Here is a 22,782-nt window from a genome sequence, read left to right as displayed (position 1 = left end):
GGCAGGTTAATAAAATGATCTCAGAAATAATTGGATCGCTCCAACTCTGTTTCACACAAGTAATGCGATTAAACTCTAAGCTGAACTTAAATATGTGTCATCAGAAATGATCACTGGGTGGATCCAGAAAATCAAAATCTACAACTTTATGGAAACACATGTACGGTGTGCTGCACGTACAGAGTACCTGTAACAGCGAGTTTACTTTTATAAACCTTTCAAAAGTGCTGCTGATTATATTGCACACGTTAAGATTTGTAGAACTTCTACCCTGCTTCAGGCTGGCTGAAAAGACAGATGGAAAGGTGGGTGGGTGTGTGACTGAGAAGGAGGAGAGTTTATTTATATTAGGTTCCAATAATACGTATTTCGAGCTGAATGAACTTTAATGTTGTTTCACTCATTTTACATGTTTTGTAGTAGTTTATGTGCATTGTTGATAAAAGGAATTTAAAATCCCTGCACAAAAAGCTAATAAACAGTTCCACGTGGCTCCACGCTGACCAACTACAGTCAAAGGCCGGCGTGTCATCTGGGGAGGACGCATAAGCGGGGGTTAATCCTCCAGGATTTCTTTCTGCATCAATTTAGTGTGGGAATTTCTTTGTTTATGTAAGGGAAAACAAAACTGGTGACAACTACAAATACAGTGGAATATAATACAGTAAGGTATTCATATATCTATGACTTTGAAATATTCTCTTTACTCATTGAGTTATCAACTCCCTGCTGAGTCAACACACATGCACTCATGATTTATCCGTCTGTCCTCATTTGTATTTTAGTAAGTACACAACCTCTTCAAATGTGCATGAGCCACCTTTTCATGTCATTGTTGAAATAACTCCTTATTATTTTATAACATAACTAAGATTTAGGCTCATGTGTAAAACATGCAGCTCATTTGAAACATATCCACAAATCTGTGTTTTAGGATGAATCATGTATAACTGTGTCACTGAAGCTGACTGAAAACAAGAATAAATCACATTTTGGCCATACCTGACTGAAATATTATTCAAATATAGCAGAGACCTGCTCCTTTTGATAGCATTGTTGCATCTATGAGTAATGGTACAGCATTTATTCTGGTTCTTTCATGTGTTAAATGGTATTTAGACATTAACATATCAGTTAAACTACAGTAATAACACTCACTAAGAATTTTGTATCTGTACTGAGCACTTTAATTGTAAGCACATTTTGGTATACATTCTGGCTTGTAACTATTTTTGTAATTGTAATTTGACAAAAACATAAATATTTATTTAAATAACTAAGTTACTTCGACCACATACTTTTTACTAGCTGCACTATACTGATGTCACACTGTTTGTTGTGCAAGGAAAACATGAAACTACACATTTGATAAGCTATTCATCAGATTCACCCCATAAAAAAAGGTTCTATAAACTCAGAAATAATAAAAATGTGCTTCCCCATGCTCTTTGTCTGAACAACACAGAACAACATGAGCATGCAAGTCAGTCTCCTACCTTGACCGATATGGGGCTGCCTGTGCTCTGATCTTAATTCAGCATCTTCAAGTGCAGCGTCATCTTCTCCGTGACAGGGACGTCCCTCGGTTCCTTCCCAGGAATCCACCACAACAGGACTGGACGTGTGAATGTTTCCATTCAAATCAAGACAGCTGTGCAGGCCAACTTCTCTCCTCCCTCTACAGACAGCGGCTAACAGGGGTGGGGTGAGGGCTGCCCTTTTCACATCCTTTGATGGAGGCTGCTCATTAGAGCCGCTGCATGAGGCACATTAGGGGACAGAAAACACACAGCATGCTCAAAGCCACTGACAGTTAGTGCTTATTAAAAGAATAATGCCAATAATATGCGTTTAGGTATGTGAGAAACGGGCAATTTAGAGAAAACACACATAGTGATGGCAAAAACTAAACAGTCAGCAACACAAAGGATGCAGCATCCAACTTCTACAGAGGATTTACTGCTTTAATCAGTAAAACACGACCCAACACAGTCACCCACTGCAGCACTCACTAACAACCAAATGAAGACAACCACCAAAACTCATTTCAAACATCTTGTAGCTTATCACCCGTATCATGCACTTACAAATCACACTGAGTGATGAATAAAAATATAACCGCGCCAAAGCAAGACACTGCCCACTCCGGCCCCCTTTTTTTTTTTTTTTTAGGGTTAGAAGGGACAAAGTCCTCCCTCCAACAGTGGAGAAAATAGCCCTCCACAGCTGAGCTCTGTGAAGCAGCCCACAGCCAGAGGAAAAGTGTGTCTGTCTCCCTGTAAAGCTGTGATGTTCCCTTCCACAGCAGATTAAAGGGTCTCTCAATATATTGCCCTGAGCACAAGAGCATGGCAACGCCTGGATGAAAAGACGTCTGACACGAGCGACAGGCTCATCTCTCTGCTCGTCTCTAGCTTACACACAAACGTATGCATGTATTCATTTAAAAACGTAAGCCCCCTTCAGCCCCCCAGGGCTAATTGTCAGCACATCAGCAACAATCAAGAAAGGGCTTCGCATGTGTCTTCAGTGCAGTCAGACACTCTCCCCTTTCACTATATAAAACATACTGCAAAGCTGTTACCATAGGGACCGTTTAAGCTGCTTGCAGAAGTTTACGCATGAAGTGGATATTGTCATAACGTTCGTCTGAATGCTGGTTATTGGGTGTGCACATGCATACGTAAGTGTGCAGAGGAGGAGAGGTCACGTTCAGTGAGCAGCGATCATTCTGTGTATCTGTTCTTCAGAGCCCACATAAGAATAAATTATAAATCTGGAAACAAGCAGTCGGAGCCGAGCGTCTCACTGTTGTGCTGTTTTGCATCCAGATGCAACTGATAATTGTTAAAATCATAACGTAGGGTATATATGCAGATGTGTTTGTAAAGGATTAAAACCCTGTAACTTATAAACTTATCATAGAATCTAAAAATGCACTGTTTATGGTTCACATATTAAAGCTGAAACATGTAACTTCATAGATGTTGTAATACAGACAGTGACGATTCTGGAGATACAGTAAAAACAAACAAAACAGTTTAATCCTTTATCTGGTGAGGGACCATATATGGGAACTTCCTCAGGCTTTAAAAATGACAGGGGGGGCAGAATCACATGATTTCAACCAATCAACGAAGGTCAGGCTACATCCCAACACAGTCACTGTGGCCTGTGGAAATCGTATATGGTGACTGCTTTGGCTTTGATTTGCAGCCTGAATCTACAATTTAAAAAAAAGAAAAGTCCATCCATCATCTATACACCGCTTAATCCTCACTAGGGTCGCGGGGGGGCTGAAGCCTATCTCAGCTGACTCAGGGTGAAGGCAGGGGACACCCTGGACAGGTCACCAGTCTATCACAGGGCTACACTTAGAGACAGACAACCAAGCACACTCACATTCACACCTACGGACAATTTAGAATCACCAATTAACCTCAACATGTTTTTGGACTGTGTGGGAGGAAGCCAGAGAACCCGGAGGGAACCCACGCCGCACGGGGAGAACATGCAAACTCCACGCAGAAAGATTCCGGTGCCTCCACCGGGACGCGAACCGGCAACCTTCTTGCTGCGAGGCAACAGTGCTAACCAACTGCGCCACCCTGCAGCCCCAAAAGAAAAGTCAAAAAAGAAAAAAATGTCCTTTTATTTCCATCAATAACACTCCAGGGTTGACATTTTAAATATCCAAGTATTTTAACGAGTGCCCTATAAAGGGTTAAGGAAGCCGCTATATAAAGTAACTCAAAACAAAGCCGTGCAGGCAAACTGTGAGCCGACTGAGCGTTTGTAGCATGTATGAAAATATGGTGTCAAACATATCATTTCTGAGGCAGTGGCTCTGTTTTGAAAAGACTGTGTTGGCAGTTTTGCGTACAGGTAGCCCAATAATTACACAGAATTGCACATTTGTTTTCATTTAATTGTTACTTGAGTCTAAAAAAAAAATAAAAAATCTAAAATGTGGGCGGCAATTTACGGCTAAAACCAGGCTAATTATCACATCCTACTTGCCAGCTTTCTGTAATCCTCCAAACAGGTTGCTGTATCTCCAGTACATACATTTCGAGTGTAACTATCGCTTATAAATCAATTCATCTGCTAATTATTCCAAATGTCGAGATAGCAAAACATGTCCATCAGCTTCCCACGGTCTAATGCTGCATCGATTTATGCCATTAATCAATCAGGTCTTCATTAGTTATGCATTACTTAAGCACGTAAACCTTTAGTGATAATTGATTTCTATTTAGTTGATTGAAGTCTCACAGGATACACATCTGGACTCACACTTCCACATAACAACCTCCTCTGTCTAGTGAGTAAACAGTGAGGTAGTTGTAGTACAACAACCTTTTCCTTATTTTCCTCCGTGTAGTCCAGCTTTAGAAACACATCTTGTTTGTTTTCCGACCTATCTGAGTTAAGGCGAAAAACAGACGAGAAAAAGAAAATGCTCACAGTGTGGATGGGCTGTAGTTGACCAGACAGTGCAACACAGCCAGCAAGTCGTCCTCCCAGTACAGGTCACTGAACCTCTCCTTCACCACGCTGGCGAACACGTGGTACTGGAGGGCCTTCAAAGAGAAGATGTACTCCCCTCGGAAAAGAGAAAAAGGTTGATTTTCAAATGAATGCGTCTCAACAGCTCATGATAAGATGATAAAGAGGGTATTACTGCACTAAATCTAGTAACAGGTATTAAAGGCACATGAACTAACTCAGACATAAGAGTGTCTGTTTTTTTTGCAACAGCAGAGGTCTCTGGTGTGCTTCTGCCATCCACTGGCAGATTCTGACTGATTTACTTTTGGCATTTTTCTTTCTTGGGACTAAGTTTGCATTAATACCACAGAAATGTTTCCTTTTATCCATTTCTTTAGCCAGTTATGTCAGTTACTCATCCAGGACTTTAGATGAGTATCTCAACAATTAGTTTTAATTACTTTGATGTTTAAACTATTTAAACTCTGTACTGTTTCAACATTAATTTCACTACTTTGGCTTTTAATCATTTATTTCAACCTTTAGTTTTTATCATTTATTATTAACTTGGTTAACTATTTGAACTGTTACGCCATTATTTCAGCTTGAACAATTACTTCTAGCTAATTATTTTAACCTGTATTCCATTACATTGGCTAACTATTTGTTCTATTTTACTTATAGATAAGTATTTCAACATTACTTCAGCTACTATGGCTAACTACTTCAACTATTTATTCATTGCTTTTAGCTGCTTATTTCAACATATACTCCTTACTTTGGCTAACTATTTAAACAATCACTTTTAGCTAATTATTTTAACCTTCATTTAATTACTTTGGCAAACAACATAAATTGTTTACTCATTACTTTTAGCTAATTATTTCAAAATTAATTCCATTATTTTGCCTAACTATTAGATTTTTTACTTTAGGCTAACTATTTTAACATAGACTCCATTATTTTGCCTAACTATTTGAATTTTTACTTTAGGCTAACTATTTTAACATATACTCCATTATTTTGGCTAACTATTTGAACTCCTTCACACTCTATGTAATTGTTTCAACCTTTACTCTATTATTTAGGCCAACTGTTCAACTGTATATTAATTACTTTTGGCTAATATTTTAGAATTAATCCCATTATTTTGGATAACTACTTCAATTCTTACTTTTACCTACTTATTTAACAATTGCTCTATTTTGCTAACAAGCTACTTTTAGCTACTTACTATTTAAACCATTCACCAGTTAGTCTGGCCAGTTGTTTAAACTGCTTATACGTTACTTTAGTGTAATGACTTTAACATTAATTTCTCAGCTTAGGCTAACTATTTAAACATTTACTTGTTTAACTATATTGAGAGTTTATTACGTTTAGCTAACATCTAGCTTCTCTGCCTGTCTGCTAACTAGTTTCTACAAACAAACTGAAACATTTGCTTTTTAAATGTGTTCACTCCTTCAGTACATGAAACTGCTGCATGTTTTATTAAATTAGTTCAGCCACTCTAGATTGTTCCCCCTTGGTGTGGAAGTACCCCACTTTGGGAGTCCCTCTATAACTGGGACACATAAATGCAGCAGGTTTTAGTCGCTCTTCCACTGTTGTGTAAGGCAAATGAAGCAATAATAAAAAGACATCACACCTATCTAAAGATACATACCCATGGCGATGTCCTCATGCCCATTGTCCAAATACCCATCAAGGGAAAACTCTCCTTTGAGCAGGTCAATCACCTCCTGTAGGGCAGGGTGGACTTTCGGGGAGATGGACTCTGAATGAGACAGACTCTCATCTTGTGCTCTTGGATTTGTGTGTCCATTGTACCCTGTGGGCTCAGCGTTCTCCAGGGGGCTGTCAGACATGATTGAGCTACCACTGAAATAAGATGACGGGAGGCCACATTCCCGGGGTCCAGGCCTTACAGGCACATTCGGAGAGTCAATAAATGGACCATCAGTGCTCTCTGGAACCGTGATCAGTTCCTGCAAAGGCTGTGGGACCAGAGAGAGATTTATATCCAACCCGAGGAGAGACTCGGGAGCCCTGACCTGCACAGGCACTAAAGAAAGATGTCCTGTTGTGGGATCCTGTCGAAAGAGGTAATTGTTGAAAACACCACAACCGTTGAAGTTAGTGGATAATGGCAGAGGAAGAGAGACTTCAAGGCGGGAAATATCAGGGAGAGCAGAGGGAGAGGCCACCAGGATCTTGCTGCTGGATATTGTAGAAGACGTAGTTACGACTGCCTGACAGTGAGTTAACTCTTGTGGATGTAGATCGGGTTCAGTGTGTGTTGGGTACTCGGAGGGCGGAGTGAAATCGAGGCAAGTCTTCACGATGTGGTCGCTGCTTTTTGGTAATCCATCCACAAGCCTGTAAAAAAAAAAAACAACCAGTCAATCAAATCAAATTTTACTCAGCTTTTAATTTTGTTTGCATTGTATTAAATTCTTTTGAATTGTAATTGTGTTCTTTGTAGAAATTATAGAAAGACACTGGCTGTGTCCGAAATCACTCCCTATGCCCTGTATAGTGCACTACATAGGGTGCACGCCATTTTGTAGGGGTGTCCGAATGTTAAGTTACAAATGTTACACCCTATATAGTTCACTCAAAATATCCCACAATGCACCGTAAAAAGTAGTGTACAGCCGATGGTCACTACCTGAGCAATATGGACCGTCATGCATTGCGTGAAAGGAAATGGAAATGGAGATGAACGAGAGCTCGGAAAAATTCCCGTTTGTTTTGTTAAATTTTATTTTACCCGTACAGTGAATGTCGCTAAAATTGCGGCGCTCGGTTGTGATTTGGACATACGACACCACTTTATTTAAATTGCTTTTAGGACTGGATCCTGAAGAAACGTTCTCTCATCTGGTTTGTACAGCAAAATGACAATAAGTTTGATTTAATTTGATTTCTTAGCTACGCAATAAACTGTTAATTTGATGTGTTTGTACTACGCTGTTGCAGCACAAATCGCGGCTAGCGAGCGACGTAATTAATAGCTTGAGTAGTGTCCGAAATGATACTTTGCCGAGGTGCTCCCTATATAGTGCACTACATAGTGATCACTATATAGGGAGTAGGGAGTGAGTGGGTGATTTCGGACACAGCCACTCATTCACTTTCTAACCAAGACATACATGAGTAGATTGACACCATAGTTATATGTATTTGTGGGAAATATGCTAATATGTTTCAGCATAAAGGCTGGAAGAACGGAAAACAGTCGTGAACAGAAGTTTACATCCACTTGTAAAGACCATGTATATTATGGCAGTCTTGAGTTTCCAGTGACTACTGAAGATTCTGTGATGGAAACATTAAAAACCTGCGTGTCTTTGTCATACAAAAAAATCATGCATTTTGGTTCTTTCACAGATTTACAAAAGGTCTCCAAGAAATATGACAAAATCTGCTCAGTCAAAAATATACATACAGCTGCCCTAATATTGGGGTAAACAGTCTTTGTCCATTTACACCTCAACTATGCACTTTTGGTACAAGTTTCTGGTTTATCTTTAACAACTCCTCCTAACAGAATCGGTGCAGTTAAACTAAACGTGTTGGTTTTCTGCTACAAACTTGTTTTTTTCATCTCAGTCCACAGGTTCTTGATGGGGTTTAAGTCAGGACTTTATTTCTATTTCTTCAGTCTATAACTTTATTTCTAGCCTGATGCAGTCATTTATTTACCACTTTTGGTGCGTGTTTGGGGTCACTGTTGTGTTAGAACACCCAACTGTGTCAGAGAACTTCAGGTTTTTGCTGAACAATGTCGTAGTAATCCATCCATCCATCCACTATCGATACACCACTTAATCCTTACTGGGGTCGTGGGTCTCGTAGTAATCGTCTTTCTTTATTATTCCATTTACGTTGTGTAAAGTGAAAGTTCCCCTGACAACAAGACAACCCCAGAGCATAATACTGCCACCCCCATGCTCGTTACTGTTACTTTAAAAATTGCTTTTTAAAAAAGAGCACCATTAAAAATCAAGTATAGTGATAATGCACGTTATTTGCCTGACTATCTTACCCTTCAGTGGCAGTTCCAAGATCTTGGCTCTCCTCCTGTAAGTCCCCTTCATTGGTCAGGATGATGGGGCTGAAGTGTGTGGCAGTGGAAGTGAAGGCTTCTGGGAGGTGGAGAGTCTTACTGACTGGATAGCTGTGGGGAACAGGGCCCGGCACAGGAGCCAGTCGGCTCTCAGTGGCCATGGGCACAAATCCTACACACGGTTACAACAACGCCAGATACAATATCAGTGATATTGTCTCATGCAATACACACGGTTGTTAAATTACACAGAATGTGTACAATATTAGGAACATCTATTGCTATGATTCGATCCCAGTTGAAAGTAACGACACATTTTAGTTCATGAATCTTCATTAGTTGTGAATGTTTGGCATAAAAGAAGTGACACCTTTGACACAAAAACGAATTGGCTATGAATTTTGATGGCATGTCTCAGAGGATCTTCCCAATATTTACTACACATAGTCAATATCAGATTGTACATTTCAAGGTAAAATATATTGCATGAGGGTCATCCATATTTTTAAGCAAAGCTGTCATACCACTGTTGTTTTGTGCAGACTCTTCACATGAGAGTTGAGGAGTTTCCGTTGCATTCAAATCTTCTGCATCATCGGGTTTTGATGCTGGCTGGAAGAAAATAGAACAGTTCTATTACAAAAGAGAATTAACCTATTTCTCAATGAGCCAAAACAAAGCAGGCAGTGAGAACGTGACCACACACTGCCTCTGACACTAAAATTTAAGCAACACATTATGAATATACAGATAAATGTGATGTAAACATGTCTGTGGTGAAAAAGCTTACCGGGTGAACTCTGTTAATGAGGCTGCTCCACACGGACTCAGCATTCGTCCCCTGACGTGATAAGTAGTCACGACAGCACTGGAACAGATCCACATGAAAACAATTGTGATAACAATACAGGACACTTCACACACGGACACTAATAATGTCAGAATTAATTCTGCCCTGAAATAACTCAAGTGTTTGATTAAGAATAAAACACACAGTTGTTGGGAAACTAACAGCTACTTTTAGAAAATGACTGACAGCATAATAATTACAGTAAATGATGGTATTTTTTAGGAGAGTACTTTGTTGACAACATGACAAAGCGCTTTGACAAATTGGATTCTCCATATTTAAATTACAAGTGCCTTCCATCTACAAAGGGTCTGCTCATTAGGAAAGGTGCTCCTCTCTGAAGTTTTCATACATTGATATGCAAACTCAAACTGGGCTTTATTTATAGGAAACTTTTAATAAAAGTAAACCCAATTTAAAGTGCTTTTCAGAGTGAGGCATAAAACACAAGAGGACAAATTAAAAGAATTGCAGTATTGCAAAATAAAACCAAATGTAAAAGTAGAAATTACGTAACTAGTTTTAAAAAAAAAGGAACGTAAAATGACTAGTGGTGCGCAGATGCTCTTCTAAAAGGCTCTTCTGTGTCGTCGTCTTCAGCAGGAAGACCTAATTGTAGGAAATGATTAATAGGCAGGACCTCCTTATGCTTTGAACTAACTGCTAATGTCAGCACACCATATGCTCATAATGACAATGCTGACATGTTGATGTTGAGCAGACAATGTTTACCGCTTTAGCAAGCTAACATTTGCTAATTAGCACTGAAGCTGAGGCTGATGGGATTGTCGTTATTGTTGTTGTAGTTCTGCATGTTTACGGTAATGGAAACTGGACAAACTCTGACCTGTTAATGGAACTGTCAAAAAAGTCCGGGTGTCAGTAGATTCATCTCGTGGGGACATGAATATTTACACAAAGTCACTCCTTTACCAAATTACTTTGAGCAACCTGGTAATACATTCAATTACTGTTGTGAAATTTCAGTAAAAATCAAAACTGCCTTCGTAGTGGTGCTTCCAAAGTTGTGGACCGACTGCCTGGCTCACTTACTGCCATGTTTTTAGTTTGATGTTTTGCTCCCAGAACAATCCTATTTCATTGCAAAACAGTGTTGTCCAGAAACATCTTTCAGAGGTCATGAGCTAAAGTGACTATAAAAAGCTTTTACCCCACTAGTAAGCTTTTCCCGTTACTTGCTTTTCAACGTTGAATCTTGGTCAATATAATTTGGCTTTTGACAAGAATTTACAAATGGAAAAAAAAGACTTTTCATGTCAGTGTGAAAACAGATTTCTATAAATTTCTCTCTGATGAGACCAAAATTAAGCATTTTGGCCCTCAGACTAGACGCTAAGTTAGGCGTATGTCAAACAGTACACATTATGAAGCATGGTGGTGGCAGCATCATAATTTGGCGATGCTTCTGGAAGGCATGTAAAGGTACAGGGTGTAATGAAGGCGGAAAAAATATTGGGAAATACTGGTGATGCAGTCTGCAAGAGAACTGGAATTTGTTTTTCAGCTGGACAATGACCCAAAGCACACAGCCATAGCTACGCAAAAAGAGTTTAAAGACAACAAGGTCAGTGTTGTGGAGTGGCAAAGTCAGAGCCCAGACCTCAACCCAATTGATAACGTGTGTCTGGAATTGAGAGAGGCTGTTTACTCACAATCCCTGTGCAGCCTGATGGAGCAGTTTTGCAAAGAAAAATGGGGTACAATTGCGATTTGCATTGCTGACTGAAACCTATCTACACAGGCCTGTTGTGAGAATTGCAGGTAGAAGTACATCTACTAAATACTGAGTTAAGGGGGGGATATCTGTGCAGTCACTTAATTACCTGACATTACTTTGTTGACATTGACTTTGACATGCATAAAACCAAGCACGGAGACACGCGCTGTATTTATGGACCTGAAATGCAAGGTGCACCTCAGATTGTATTTTTGGTAACTGTGTTGCTTCGACATTGTGGATTAGAAAGAAATCGATTCCTTTCCTGTCAGTCTAAACGGCCAAGTATAGGAACTCAGTACGGTGGCACCAGTAAAAGAGGTCTCGCAATGCAGATGCTTTGGGGGGCCTGGAAAATGTCTCTCCACATATGAGCACTTCCCTCATCTACGAGAGATAACTGGAGGCTGTTGTTTAAGACTTCAGCCTGTTTGTTCTCAACCAGGTTTTACTTAAAAGCAATCCTGTTTCTGTTTTGTGATAAAAAACCACTATCAGGCACAACTACTCATCAAACTGTCAAACTGTTCTCTCATATTATTTGTTTGCACAGTTGCTCTCTGCAAACAGAAACATCAGTCGGGGAGTCACAGACTCCAGTGGGAACAGTGGAATCAGAAAAGTGAGACGGTTGACACCCTGTGATGGTAAATTTCAGGCTAATGCAGAAGAAAATTGCAGCTGCTCCATGTCTGGTCAAAGAAGAAAACTGAGTAACAGGCAGCCACATGTGAAGCGTGAGTTTTCTTGTCTGCCAGCGTCAGGCAGAGCGGCTTGACGATAATTTGCCTGACACTCACACGAGGGTGGTGTTCAGAAAAAAAATGTAATCGTAAAGTGTTAAAGTGCATTCTTTGCAAGAAAATGTAGAAAAAAAAGGAGTACTTTTTTAGCCATAACAATGGTAGGTCTCTCCATGGGCGTCCTCTTAGCCATCTCCAGCAGCAGCCTCTTCAGTTTGCGAGGCATCGCCAGCTTCTGATTAGGCGATAAACTGAACTTGGCTGTGGCCCAGAGAATAGCAGCAACCCCATACACACAAACCTGGTAGAAGAAAGACACAAGAGACAAAGCTACAGCTCAAGCAAATGGTTAGTTAGTATGTATAAAAAGCCAAAAATGAAAGCAGTTCAGGCAGACGGACCTTCTCAGTCACTATTCCATGTTCTTGATATTCAGGAGCGAGATAAAATTCATCTCGGGGTCCTGCAAAGAAGAAAGTGAGTTAGTGAAGTCAATAAAAGCCTTCAGACTCTGCTGCCTCATACACTTTGATGAAGAGTGCCTTTTCAAGTGTATTTTAGAACTAAATAAACATTAAAAACGTGGAACAGCAGCAGCACAGAGACTAAAGTAGACCTACCTATATTTTTAGGTTTCAGGAAAAGCACCTCTCCCTCGCAGCCCACATACACCGTATCCAAGCATAAGTAGGCTAATGGAAAAGAGAGAAATCAGCTGCACAAGATAATTGTGAGCAACAGAATTTATATGACTTTTGTATTTCCTTTTGTCTCTCTTTCTTGTACCAACTCAGGAGCAGGATCATAATGAGCAGAACACTGCTCTTGCAGGGACAGTTACCTTCTGGTTTCATGAATGAAACAAGTAAAATCACCTGGAAAGTCGATGTAGGTCTGCAGCGAGGACAGGCAGGTGTAGCACAGAGCCCACAGTTCGTTAACTGTCAGCCGCCGTCCACAACGAGCAAGTAGCTCTCTGAGAGAGATCCACTGGACAGAAAATAACAAGAACAAACCCAGTTTTAAAAAAAGAGAGAGTTACTGATTACAGAGCTTTAGCCCCCAGTAGGCCTAATTAAGTCTAACTGAAGTAATTCCTAATTTCACTTTTGCTAAATCTGTTTCTGACTGTTCCTCCAGTAAGGCTGATTGCTTCTGAATACCTGTGTGATTACTGTGTCAGTTGAAGATTGAATACTTTGGGCAGAGGTTTGGAAACAGAAGACAGCTCCAAACATACAGGCTAACGTTAGAATTTAAAGAGATTTTTTTGTAAATTAAATAAACTGAAAGATCTCATTAAAGTCATGTGAACAAACAGGAAGCTGTGGGCCTTTTTGACATACCTGAACAGGCAAACTCTTGGTCTCATCTGATAAAGTGCCTCCAGATAAAAGTGATATACTTGAACAGCATCACAAGGAAAAGCATCTTTTTTTAATCACTGATTCAACAACAGTGTTAATAGATGTAATATTCTTCTTTTTGGCATCAGAAGTCAGTTTTGCCTCCTTGTAACTTCTTGTAGGCGTTTTGTATAATTATAGAGACGTTTCTGACATTAGTTTGCTGAAATCTTTTGTCCCTCCTACATGAAAAATTTCTTTGGTTGAAATGAGGTTGTTTTTTTGATGTACTGGTTGTTTCAAATCCCCCCCCACAACATTTCAGTGAGATTCAGATCTGGCCTTTATGTCTGCCATCCCTTGGAGGTTTTCAGAGTGCAGAGGATCACTGTCCTGTTGAAAGGCCCGCTACCAATTTAACTTTAACTTCTGGACACATGTCCTCACATTACTTTGACATTAATTTGATGAAGCCTTTGATATAATGCAGAATTCATAGTTGAATCAGTGTCTGCGAGCTGCCCAGTCCCTGAGGCATCAAAGCAAAGCCAAACCATAACATTTCCATCAGCATGCTTTAGAGTTGGTCTGAGGTTCTTCTTCTGAAAAGCCGCCTTTGTTCTGCACCAAACACTTCTACGGTTACAATGACCAAACCACTCTACGGTTGATTCATCTGGCCCGACCGCACCATTGCAAAAGGCCCGCTGTTTGTCTGTATTTTCATTGGCAAACTATAGGTTTGCTCTAATGTTCTGTTTGGACAGCAAAGGCTTTTTCCTGCCTCCCATGCAGGGCAAATTTGTGCAATTTCTTTCTAAATTTAGACACAGCACTTTCAAACCAACATCTGCAGAGTTACTGGCAGATCCTGGGATGAACTTTTGGGATGATTGAAGACTCTCTTTCAAATCTAACAGTCTATGCAGGCCGGAAATTACTAAAGTTGTTTGAAATCTATACCACTTGTAGTGGAATGATTGATGTCAAATCATTTTGAAGATCCTTTTAAAAGCCGTTGCCAGATTTATAGGCATCAACAACTCTTTACAAAGACCTTAGAAAGCTCTTTAGGTCTTGGCATGATGACACCATGAACTTTAAGAGTAAAGAATACAGCAGATGCTAGAAGCACGAGGATGAAAGCGACAGATCCCGTCACTAACTTCAGGTTCTAATTGGCTCCTAATCTGGAACCCTTCATTCTAATTTAATGGATATTAAGGTGTATTCATCTTTTTACTTGACTGATCTGTTTTGTTTTTGTTCTGATGCTCAGTTAAATTTTGAAAATGACTTCAGAATGTCAATTTCGGGTGTTATTTATTGGAGTATATTGTCTTTATTAAAAGGCACAGTTTTGTATTTATTCAAATATGTGACCCATCTGCATGAAATCAGCTACATCCAAGATACAGCTGGAATCATGTTAACACATGATGAAATATTGATTTTGGGTTTATTACTTGGATCGGGCCACTTAGTTGTTTTCTCCATGTAGGTCACATATAACATCCATATCACTTCCAAATACCGTCAGCGTGTATGAGCGGTAAAGAAGAAAGAAGCCGCAGAAATCACACGTGCGATGGCGCCATGAGCAATGTGTCACTGCCAGCCAATCCTGTCCCGTGATTTGCATCATGTGGTAGCAACATGCCGCTTTTGTTTACGTAAAATAGCCCAATGTGGTTGATTTCATGCAGATGGATCACATATGTCTACAAGAATTGATGTCTAAAAAAGATTCTAAGAGTTTTTTTGTTTTTTTTTACTTTTTCCATGAGTGTATCTCAAGGTAATCACTCAATTTAAAGAAGGTATTTGGAAGAGTTTAGCTTTTTCTTTAGAATTCATAACATTAGGAATCTTGTGCTTGGTTAGCCACATAGCTTATTTTCTACTTAAACAGCTACAAAGTTAAATAAAACAGCTATAGGAATGCTTGACCTTGTAAATAGCAGCAGAAAGTAGCTGATGAATTAGAAATAGTTGACGAAACAATCTGTAGTCAAGGTGCTCTTGGGAGTTTTTTTCCCCCAGAGCTTTAAAATGTGTCTTTCCACCAAACAACAGCTTGTCCAAGGTTTTAAACTTGAGACATGATGACCGAGAATCCTTAAAACGGAGCAAATATAATCTGATAAAGAATGTGCAATTGAAGGATCTGGAAAGAACCTTGAGATAGGAATGTTTTTTCAAACTAGAGAGCAGATGTTCCCTTCTTATCCCTCTTAAGCTACAACTGATAGCATTTAGAAAAGATACATAAATGTAGATGTCTCTATTAGTAAACTGACACCTGCACCAAGAGACCTTGTAATGTTCCAAGTGCAGTTTTGTGTTGTTTCTCTTATAACAGATATAAGAAAACATGTGATGCAACTACAGAGTCATAGAGTTGAAAGCTGCCGGCAGTGGCTAACCTCATCCTGAGATTCTTCATTCAGGCACAGCATGCTTTTGGTCATGTGGTTATTTGGAATGTAGAGGCTGTGGTTCAATGAGCTCTGCTCCTCAGTAGAGTCCTGCTCCAATTCCAGCTCCTGACAGGAAGCGTAGGGCGATGCTAAGTCCTGGATGCAGTCCTCAGATAGACTTTCACGGCTCTCTTGAAAATCACTTTCTTCGATGCGTAATGTCTCTGCAGCATCCTCATTTCTCGGGGACATGTCCCCACAGTCCTCAGCGCTACAGTGTGGGTAAGACTCGCAGGACCTTCCCCGGTTCAGTCTTTGAAGTCTGTTGCTCCACACGGACGTGCAGCTCAAGTGTTCGTCTGCTCCGATCTCAGTGAGATCTGCAACGGGTACGCTGATGTCTCCGTGTGTCGGAGGGGAAAGGCAGGGGGGATTGTTGGAGTCCGGGACCGAGCAGGAGCGGTTGAGGGCCCCCCTCACCCTGCTCAGCCTCTGCTGGGCTCGCCTCCTCACCGGGGAGCTGTTGTGAGACCGACAGTCCATCTCATCTGTCAAGATCATGCCGTCTGCTTCACAGCCCTCCATGTCCTCGGCCCAGAGAGAGGAATCCCAGCCCCCGCACAGCTGCAGATGGAACATATTATCATTTGTTTCAGACAGAAACAATCTTAATTACCTCAGTGGTAACACAGAAACCACAGTTTAAATAACTGAGCAAACTGAAGTGGAAAAGTAGGTCCTCTGGTAAATCTTAAATCTTAACTAATGATCTTGCGGGGAACACCTAATCATTGTACTGCTAGTATAGATATAGTATAGGTTTCTGAGCATCATTGTTAAGGGATAGGCCACAAGCGTAGTGTAAAAAAAACTAATCAGAATGAATAAGCTGAGGTGGAGATCAACATGAGAAGTTGTTTTTGTGCAATAATCTGCAAAAATACCAGATGTTATGGGTTGGAAACATCCCTAGACGGAAAGTACCCTCTCAGCAAACAGTGCATAACTAGCTATTTGCATGTATGGAGCTGGTCTGGCTGTGGATTTTCATAAGGCGGGGGGACGGATTTACACAGAAACGCATCAAGAAGAAAAGCTAGTTTTAAGATTAGACAGCTCACAACAGTGCAGCAGCTTGTCAGTCATTACATTTATGATTCCATGCTGATAAATATAACATCTCAGGGTTATTATGTGAGATAGAAAAGTATTTTCACATCTGGATAAATATAGAAAAACATTTGTGTTCACAGACTGCTGCCCTTATTTTGTTTTCTAAAATTTACACTCATACTTTCTTAGAAAAATAAAGTGATCATACAATAGTTTTTTGAGGCAACAAGCTTCATACCACTGAAAGCAAAGGCAGAAGTACGTAATGCGACTGAATGCAGATTGTTACGTAGACCTGCCACGACATCTGTACGTTACAGTGTGCAAGATGGCTCCGCTCCAAGTACCAGTAACCAAATCTGATCACTGGTGTTTCCACAGACACGATGAATAGACAAGGCCGTACAAACGCCATGAAAATGTCGTTAATTTTATATTTTCTACACATTTTTTATAGAAGAGACTGAAAAAAATATGGGGGCAAACAAAAACATATATTATTTATTTTATCATTTATTGAGTTTGAATAGAACGCTGTGCACTGAACTTGTCTGAGTTTGGCGTTAATTTATTCTACAATCTTCTGGCAGGTATTTAGAAAGATGGAAGCATACATAGTCTAAATGTACAACATTACATCACATACAAGGTAACAGTTGGGATTCAGACTTTTAAAACTATTAATTTATATAACACAAATCTAGTTATTTGTGTTCAGATGACAAAAAAAAAGAGAAGAATAAGTCTGGAAAAGTAGAAAACGTGTAGGACATCGACTATTGAGGCATCTGTTGTATCCCCAGTGTGTGGTTCATTTTGCTAATGTTACTGAATGAGGGACTTTTGTGGAGCAGACTTGTACAGGTATACAGTTTGAATGTGATAGATCCTAATATTGTTTTTAAGTACAAATTGCTTTTAACCCCTTAAGCCCGAGTCTCGGGTTTCATACAAAGAAAAAGTGTGAAACAATGCTCTCCTGATGCTGCACGTCACATTAAACAGCAGAACCTCGGCTACAAGAATATAGAAGCCATTTTTACATGCCCCAAACACAACTCAAACACCAACTAAATCAATTATATAATATGCGCCACCCAGTCAACCTACTCCCTACATTTCTGGCTCCAGCGTTTCGGTACTTTATGCAAAACGCACAAACAACCCCTCAAACGAAAGCGGACAGTCCACAGATTCCAAACATGTCCGTCAAAGCTCTCTAAATCAAAGCATCGTCGAGAAATAACCCAAAGAACAGCAAAAACCGAAATCGCTTCATCAAACCGTAGTTATAGCATGTCTCTTACCTCAGCTGTTTTGCCATGAAAAGTTTATTTTCGCGGTAAATGCACATCGGAATCAGTTAGTACTACTTCCTGTGTTACACTGAAATCATTCCGGGCGTCTTTTGGAGACTTCGTGACCCGCAAGGAGCCAAGGAGTGAACCTTCAGTCAGCAAGCAGCTAGTCTTCAAGATGGCGTTCTACTGATTCTGATTGGCTAAAAGTGCTGTCAATCTTATTTTGGTGGCTATCGCTATATTCTATTGGCTGTAACGATTCGAAGGCAGCGTCAATCACTGAAATCGACCAATCATTACGGAGATGCAGCCTTGCCTCACCACAGGAGCTTCACAGCAGTCTGATCAGCAGCATCACGCACAGGGCGCGTAACACAGACAGCGTCTGATTGAATTTTCAAAAAACTACAAAACTGCTGTATTTGGATGTATTGAACACCATCAGTGATATACATACATGTGAAATATATAGTTTGTACATAAGAAAATTCAGATGGTCGCAAGTGTGCAAAAAAAAATTGACCTCGCCTGAACTGTCTGTACTAAAAACTCTAATTTTGTTCTTCTTCACTTTATCAGAGTCAACCTTTGCAGAGAGAATGTTCACATATTGCGCTATGATTTGAGAGCGGTTTAGAGCTGCAGCTGGATCATTCGAAAGACATATTTATCCTGAAAATGCTTTTTATTTTTTATTTTTTAGGCAAACCTGAAAGTTTTTAATTTGTGCTGTGTGCGATCTCTATTTACTCTTAACCAGTAACATATATACTGATATTTACACACCTGAACAAATCTTATAAGTGTTCCTTTTATTATGACACAAGAATTGTTCAAATTAACATTGTGGTAAACTGTTGTTATTATGGGTATGTAATTTTCAAGCAGAGGCCTGGAAAATAGCTCAGGGCTTAACAGGTTCATATTAACTTTAATAGAGTACTTGTAAGAAAAAATGCAAATGCAACATAGAAAATCACCATTAAAAAGTCATTTTACTGCTACCACAACCTTCTGACTTTATCTTCATTGCTGTAAATGTCTACAAGCTATCATGTTTTATTATCTACACCCAGCTATCCCCGCACTGTGCATGCATCAAACAATACTGAACTTGAAGGTCGCTGGCACTCAGTAGTCTAATGTCTAAAGCTAACTATCCTGGGTCTAGCAAAGAGAAACTGCGTGGTTGCTGATTAATTAAATTAAAATATGTCTTCCTCTACAGCATCTGCTTCTAAAAAATATTTGCAGCAACATCCAAAAGCCCGGCCCCATACCTGCTGCCTGGAGAGACCGTTTGCCTTAACAGAGCTATCAGGCAGGTCTTTGGTGTTATCGTCTGAGCTCAGTCTTTTAAGAAGACATCTGGGTTTGGAATGCTGCCATCTCGCTTCCCAGGAGCCTTCCTGTCCATCTGTGGATACACAAAGACAGCAATTAATAGCAGGAGAAAATCACGGCGGAGACTAAACAGCGATCTGCTTAAATAGACCTGATAAAAAGGGTAACCTTGAAAGTTTGAAACCGATTCAATAGAGAGCACACGTCGTCCAATTGAAGACAGTTTCCGGCACACAGCTGTAGAGGAGGTATGACACAGCCGGGCTTCAGCCAGAGACAGGATATCCTGTGGGAGTATTAAACTTGCAGGTTTGCGATGTTCAATATTCAGAAAGCACATAAAAAATGCTCTATTTTTGCAAATACATCTACATAATTTCCTCCTTTTTCTCCTTCTCTATTTATCAGTTCAGTGATGATGCGCAAGGAAAAAAAATACTTTTTTTCTGTATGATTTAGCATGTAATTACTTTACAGAGAAAAAAAATGCAACCAAGATGTGTGAGATTGTTCTGAGAAACTCGCAACAGACACACACGTCACACAATTTGAACTCACATTACAATCTGGCAGATCCTTTAGAAGGTATGAATAAAAGTCGCTATGGATTTAAATCAAGTTATCATTATTATTTGTTTACATATGTCATGTTTGTGGAAGTCTATGTTGTAAAAAACTGAGAGTGAATGGACTTCTGACTCTGCAACAGACTGTGACACTCGATGTGATTTGCACTGACGCAGCATTTCCACTTGATGCTGCTCATGAGCACTGACTGACTACAGTATATGTGCAGCCAATTAGCTCATCTGACAGTCATAGGAGAAAAAAATCAGACATTAATTAAAGCTGCAGCCATGAAAACTGTAAATGTAATTCTCTTAAATAAATGATCTACATGATTCTCCTCATGACTGTAAATGAATGGTGGCGTAATGCAGAGCTGGGATGTACTGTGAGAACATTATCATTACTGATGACACTCTGCTGCAGACCAATCATCATCCATCTTCTTCAGTCATGATGTGTCTTAAATTACTCATTATGCTTTACATGTATTCTTGTGTGGTTGGTAAACAATTTATCATTACAGCATTTACTTAAGTTTTTAGGTCCATGACAACACAAGTGAGACCTCTAATTATTCCAACCCCGTCTCATGGTTGTTTAAACGGCACAGCTTTCTATGAATCATTAGCAGTAACAAAGAGTCCGCAGGGTTTTTGTACCTGTAGGAGCGGCCTGTCCTCGGGCTTCTCCTCCTGCATCTGCTCCAACAGCTTCTGGATTTCTTCTCCTATATCTGCCTCCAGCTCTGGCTCGATGACAAAGTTCAGTGTGGCAGAAAGCGTAGAGCCCAGAGAATAAACATGGCCCTGCGGCCAGGGGTAGAGAAAGAGACAACACTATCATTATCATGACGGAGCTGCAGCTGTGAATTTGCAGCAGAGATCCGAATCTGTGAATGACTACAGGAGAGCTTTAGAAAAACACAGGATCCCCTTACCATTTTGGACAGTGCTTGTCAGACATCGTGCATATTTATGACAAAGCTTTTTTGTTTTGCTTTGCTGCGCTGATAGTGGATATTATGGTCAGCTGAAAGGCAGCAGCGGATTTGAACCAGGTGCTTCTGAGTTCACATCCCACACATAACTATCACTCCCAACAATTGAAGTGGACCGGACCTATACTTAAGTGGTAAACACATGTGCAAGGCGGATCCCAGCATGGGTCACCAAAATAGAAGAGTAAACACTGAGCTAAAGGTCTTAACTCCTGTTTTTCCTTATACTATTACTTGGGCCGAACACAGCTTCTCCCTTGGGGAAAACACAAGAGAAGTAAAGTTGTATTTTTTGTGTCAGAAGTTTTGCCTGTTTAGACAAACAGCAAAATTCAAATGGATGGTTTACTTTGAGATTCGGTTACATAAGTCCACCGAAAATGTATTCATGTGTTGGTGAGAACAGTGACACCCCTCAGTGGCAGCGTGTGAGTTTCACATTTTGATTCTGTATTTCCACAGAGGAAGCCAAAAGTTTTGGAATCCAGTCACATCAAAGGGCGTTTTTTCTATTTCACTTTCTCAAAACTGTCCCTGTTGAACAGCAGATGTATAGAGAAGTATATAAAGATGAATAGAACAGTTACAGAGCTCCAGTCAGACACACTGAAAAAAACATGAATAATGTATATGAACATTTATTAAACCCACAGTAGCCAGTGAGAGTAATGCATATTTATCCTTAGAAAGAACCGCAGCAGGAAAGTGGTTCAGAAAAAACAGACAAATCCACACCTGGAGCACTTTACAATGTACACAATGCAAATGCACCAATAAGTAAGTTCATGTTTGAATGTCTCAGTCAGGGGACCATCTAGAGGAAGCCTGTCATAAGAATGAAATTTGTGATGGTTAAAGGAAAAGTTGGGTTGGTTTCAAACTGGAATCGTATTTTCATAGCTGTGGTCGTAGTTTCTATTGGCTATAATAACACTGTGTACTGACCGAGTGAATCACTGAGGTCTGGGAATGAGGCCACTCTTTCTAAAAGACGTCAGACAGCACAACAAACACGAGCAGCGATACAATCAGACTGACTCACGCACCTCAGACTGAGTCCCGTCGAAAATGGAAGCAAAACGACATTTACTATTCTGCCGTGCCCCACAATCGATACGGTGCAAATCCAATAGAACCGTTCTGTCACAAGTTCTATTTATGTGGCAATATCCTGCATAATGTTCAGTTATGGCAGACGCTGTCAGAGCGCTGTTACATCTATTAAATGTGTTCACCACTGAGGCCATAGTTATTGCTGGTGTTGTACTAAACTGCATTAATCAGGTGTTTGTAATGTTCTTCTCAATATATTGGAGTCCAGAGTAGCACAAGGAAGATTTTATGGCAGAGGTGTTTGACTGGATTGCAATGGACTGAGCAGATAAGACTAGAAAAGGGGACTTAATGTGTCCTTTAAGGCATCTGATATTTGTTGCACAGTTGCCGGTCTTTGAAGAACATTTACGCTGATCAGTTACAACATTACAAGCACTGGCAGGTAAAGTAAATAACATTGATTATCTTATTACAATGACATCTGTCTAGCGGTGGGATATATTAGGGTGCATGGGTGGCTGTTGCTCAGGTGGTCGAGCGGTTGTCCTCTAATCGCAAGGTTGGTGGGTCGATAATCGGTAAACAGGCGACGGGGTCATAGGAGCCAAAGGTCCACTGATGCGTTCACTGATGCGTGTGGAGAGGAAAGGTTGGTCCATGTGGTCTGATCCCACACAAGAGCTACTACATACTGAAAATCTTAATGCTGCTACGATAGGAAGGTGTCAGAACAAACAG

At 40.1% G+C, this 22,782-nt stretch overlaps 1 protein-coding gene across 1 annotated transcript in view; it reads right to left on the bottom strand.

Moving 5' to 3' along the window:
- Positions 1–22,782, bottom strand: part of kndc1 (kinase non-catalytic C-lobe domain containing 1) — a 50,952-nt gene that overhangs the window by 16,059 nt on the left and 12,111 nt on the right. Inside the window, exons 4-17 of the mRNA XM_008286668.1 lie at positions 20,651–20,797; positions 19,590–19,707; positions 19,358–19,494; positions 15,670–16,287; positions 12,773–12,887; positions 12,518–12,589; positions 12,299–12,360; positions 12,040–12,198; positions 9,357–9,434; positions 9,091–9,178; positions 8,546–8,738; positions 6,161–6,873; positions 4,468–4,606; positions 1,497–1,756 (exon numbers count right to left, since the gene is read on the bottom strand). Of these exons, the coding sequence (XP_008284890.1) occupies positions 1,497–1,756; positions 4,468–4,606; positions 6,161–6,873; positions 8,546–8,738; positions 9,091–9,178; positions 9,357–9,434; positions 12,040–12,198; positions 12,299–12,360; positions 12,518–12,589; positions 12,773–12,887; positions 15,670–16,287; positions 19,358–19,494; positions 19,590–19,707; positions 20,651–20,797 (2,899 nt within the window). The remainder of the gene's footprint in view (positions 1–1,496; positions 1,757–4,467; positions 4,607–6,160; positions 6,874–8,545; positions 8,739–9,090; positions 9,179–9,356; positions 9,435–12,039; positions 12,199–12,298; positions 12,361–12,517; positions 12,590–12,772; positions 12,888–15,669; positions 16,288–19,357; positions 19,495–19,589; positions 19,708–20,650; positions 20,798–22,782) is intronic.

The sequence above is a fragment of the Stegastes partitus genome, unplaced genomic scaffold (genome assembly GCF_000690725.1).
Source record: "Stegastes partitus isolate 25-593 unplaced genomic scaffold, Stegastes_partitus-1.0.2 Scaffold463, whole genome shotgun sequence".
NCBI lineage: Eukaryota > Metazoa > Chordata > Actinopteri > Pomacentridae > Stegastes > Stegastes partitus.
The sequence above is the reverse complement of the archived record's forward strand: the minus strand, read 5'-3'. Positions and strand labels throughout refer to the sequence as shown.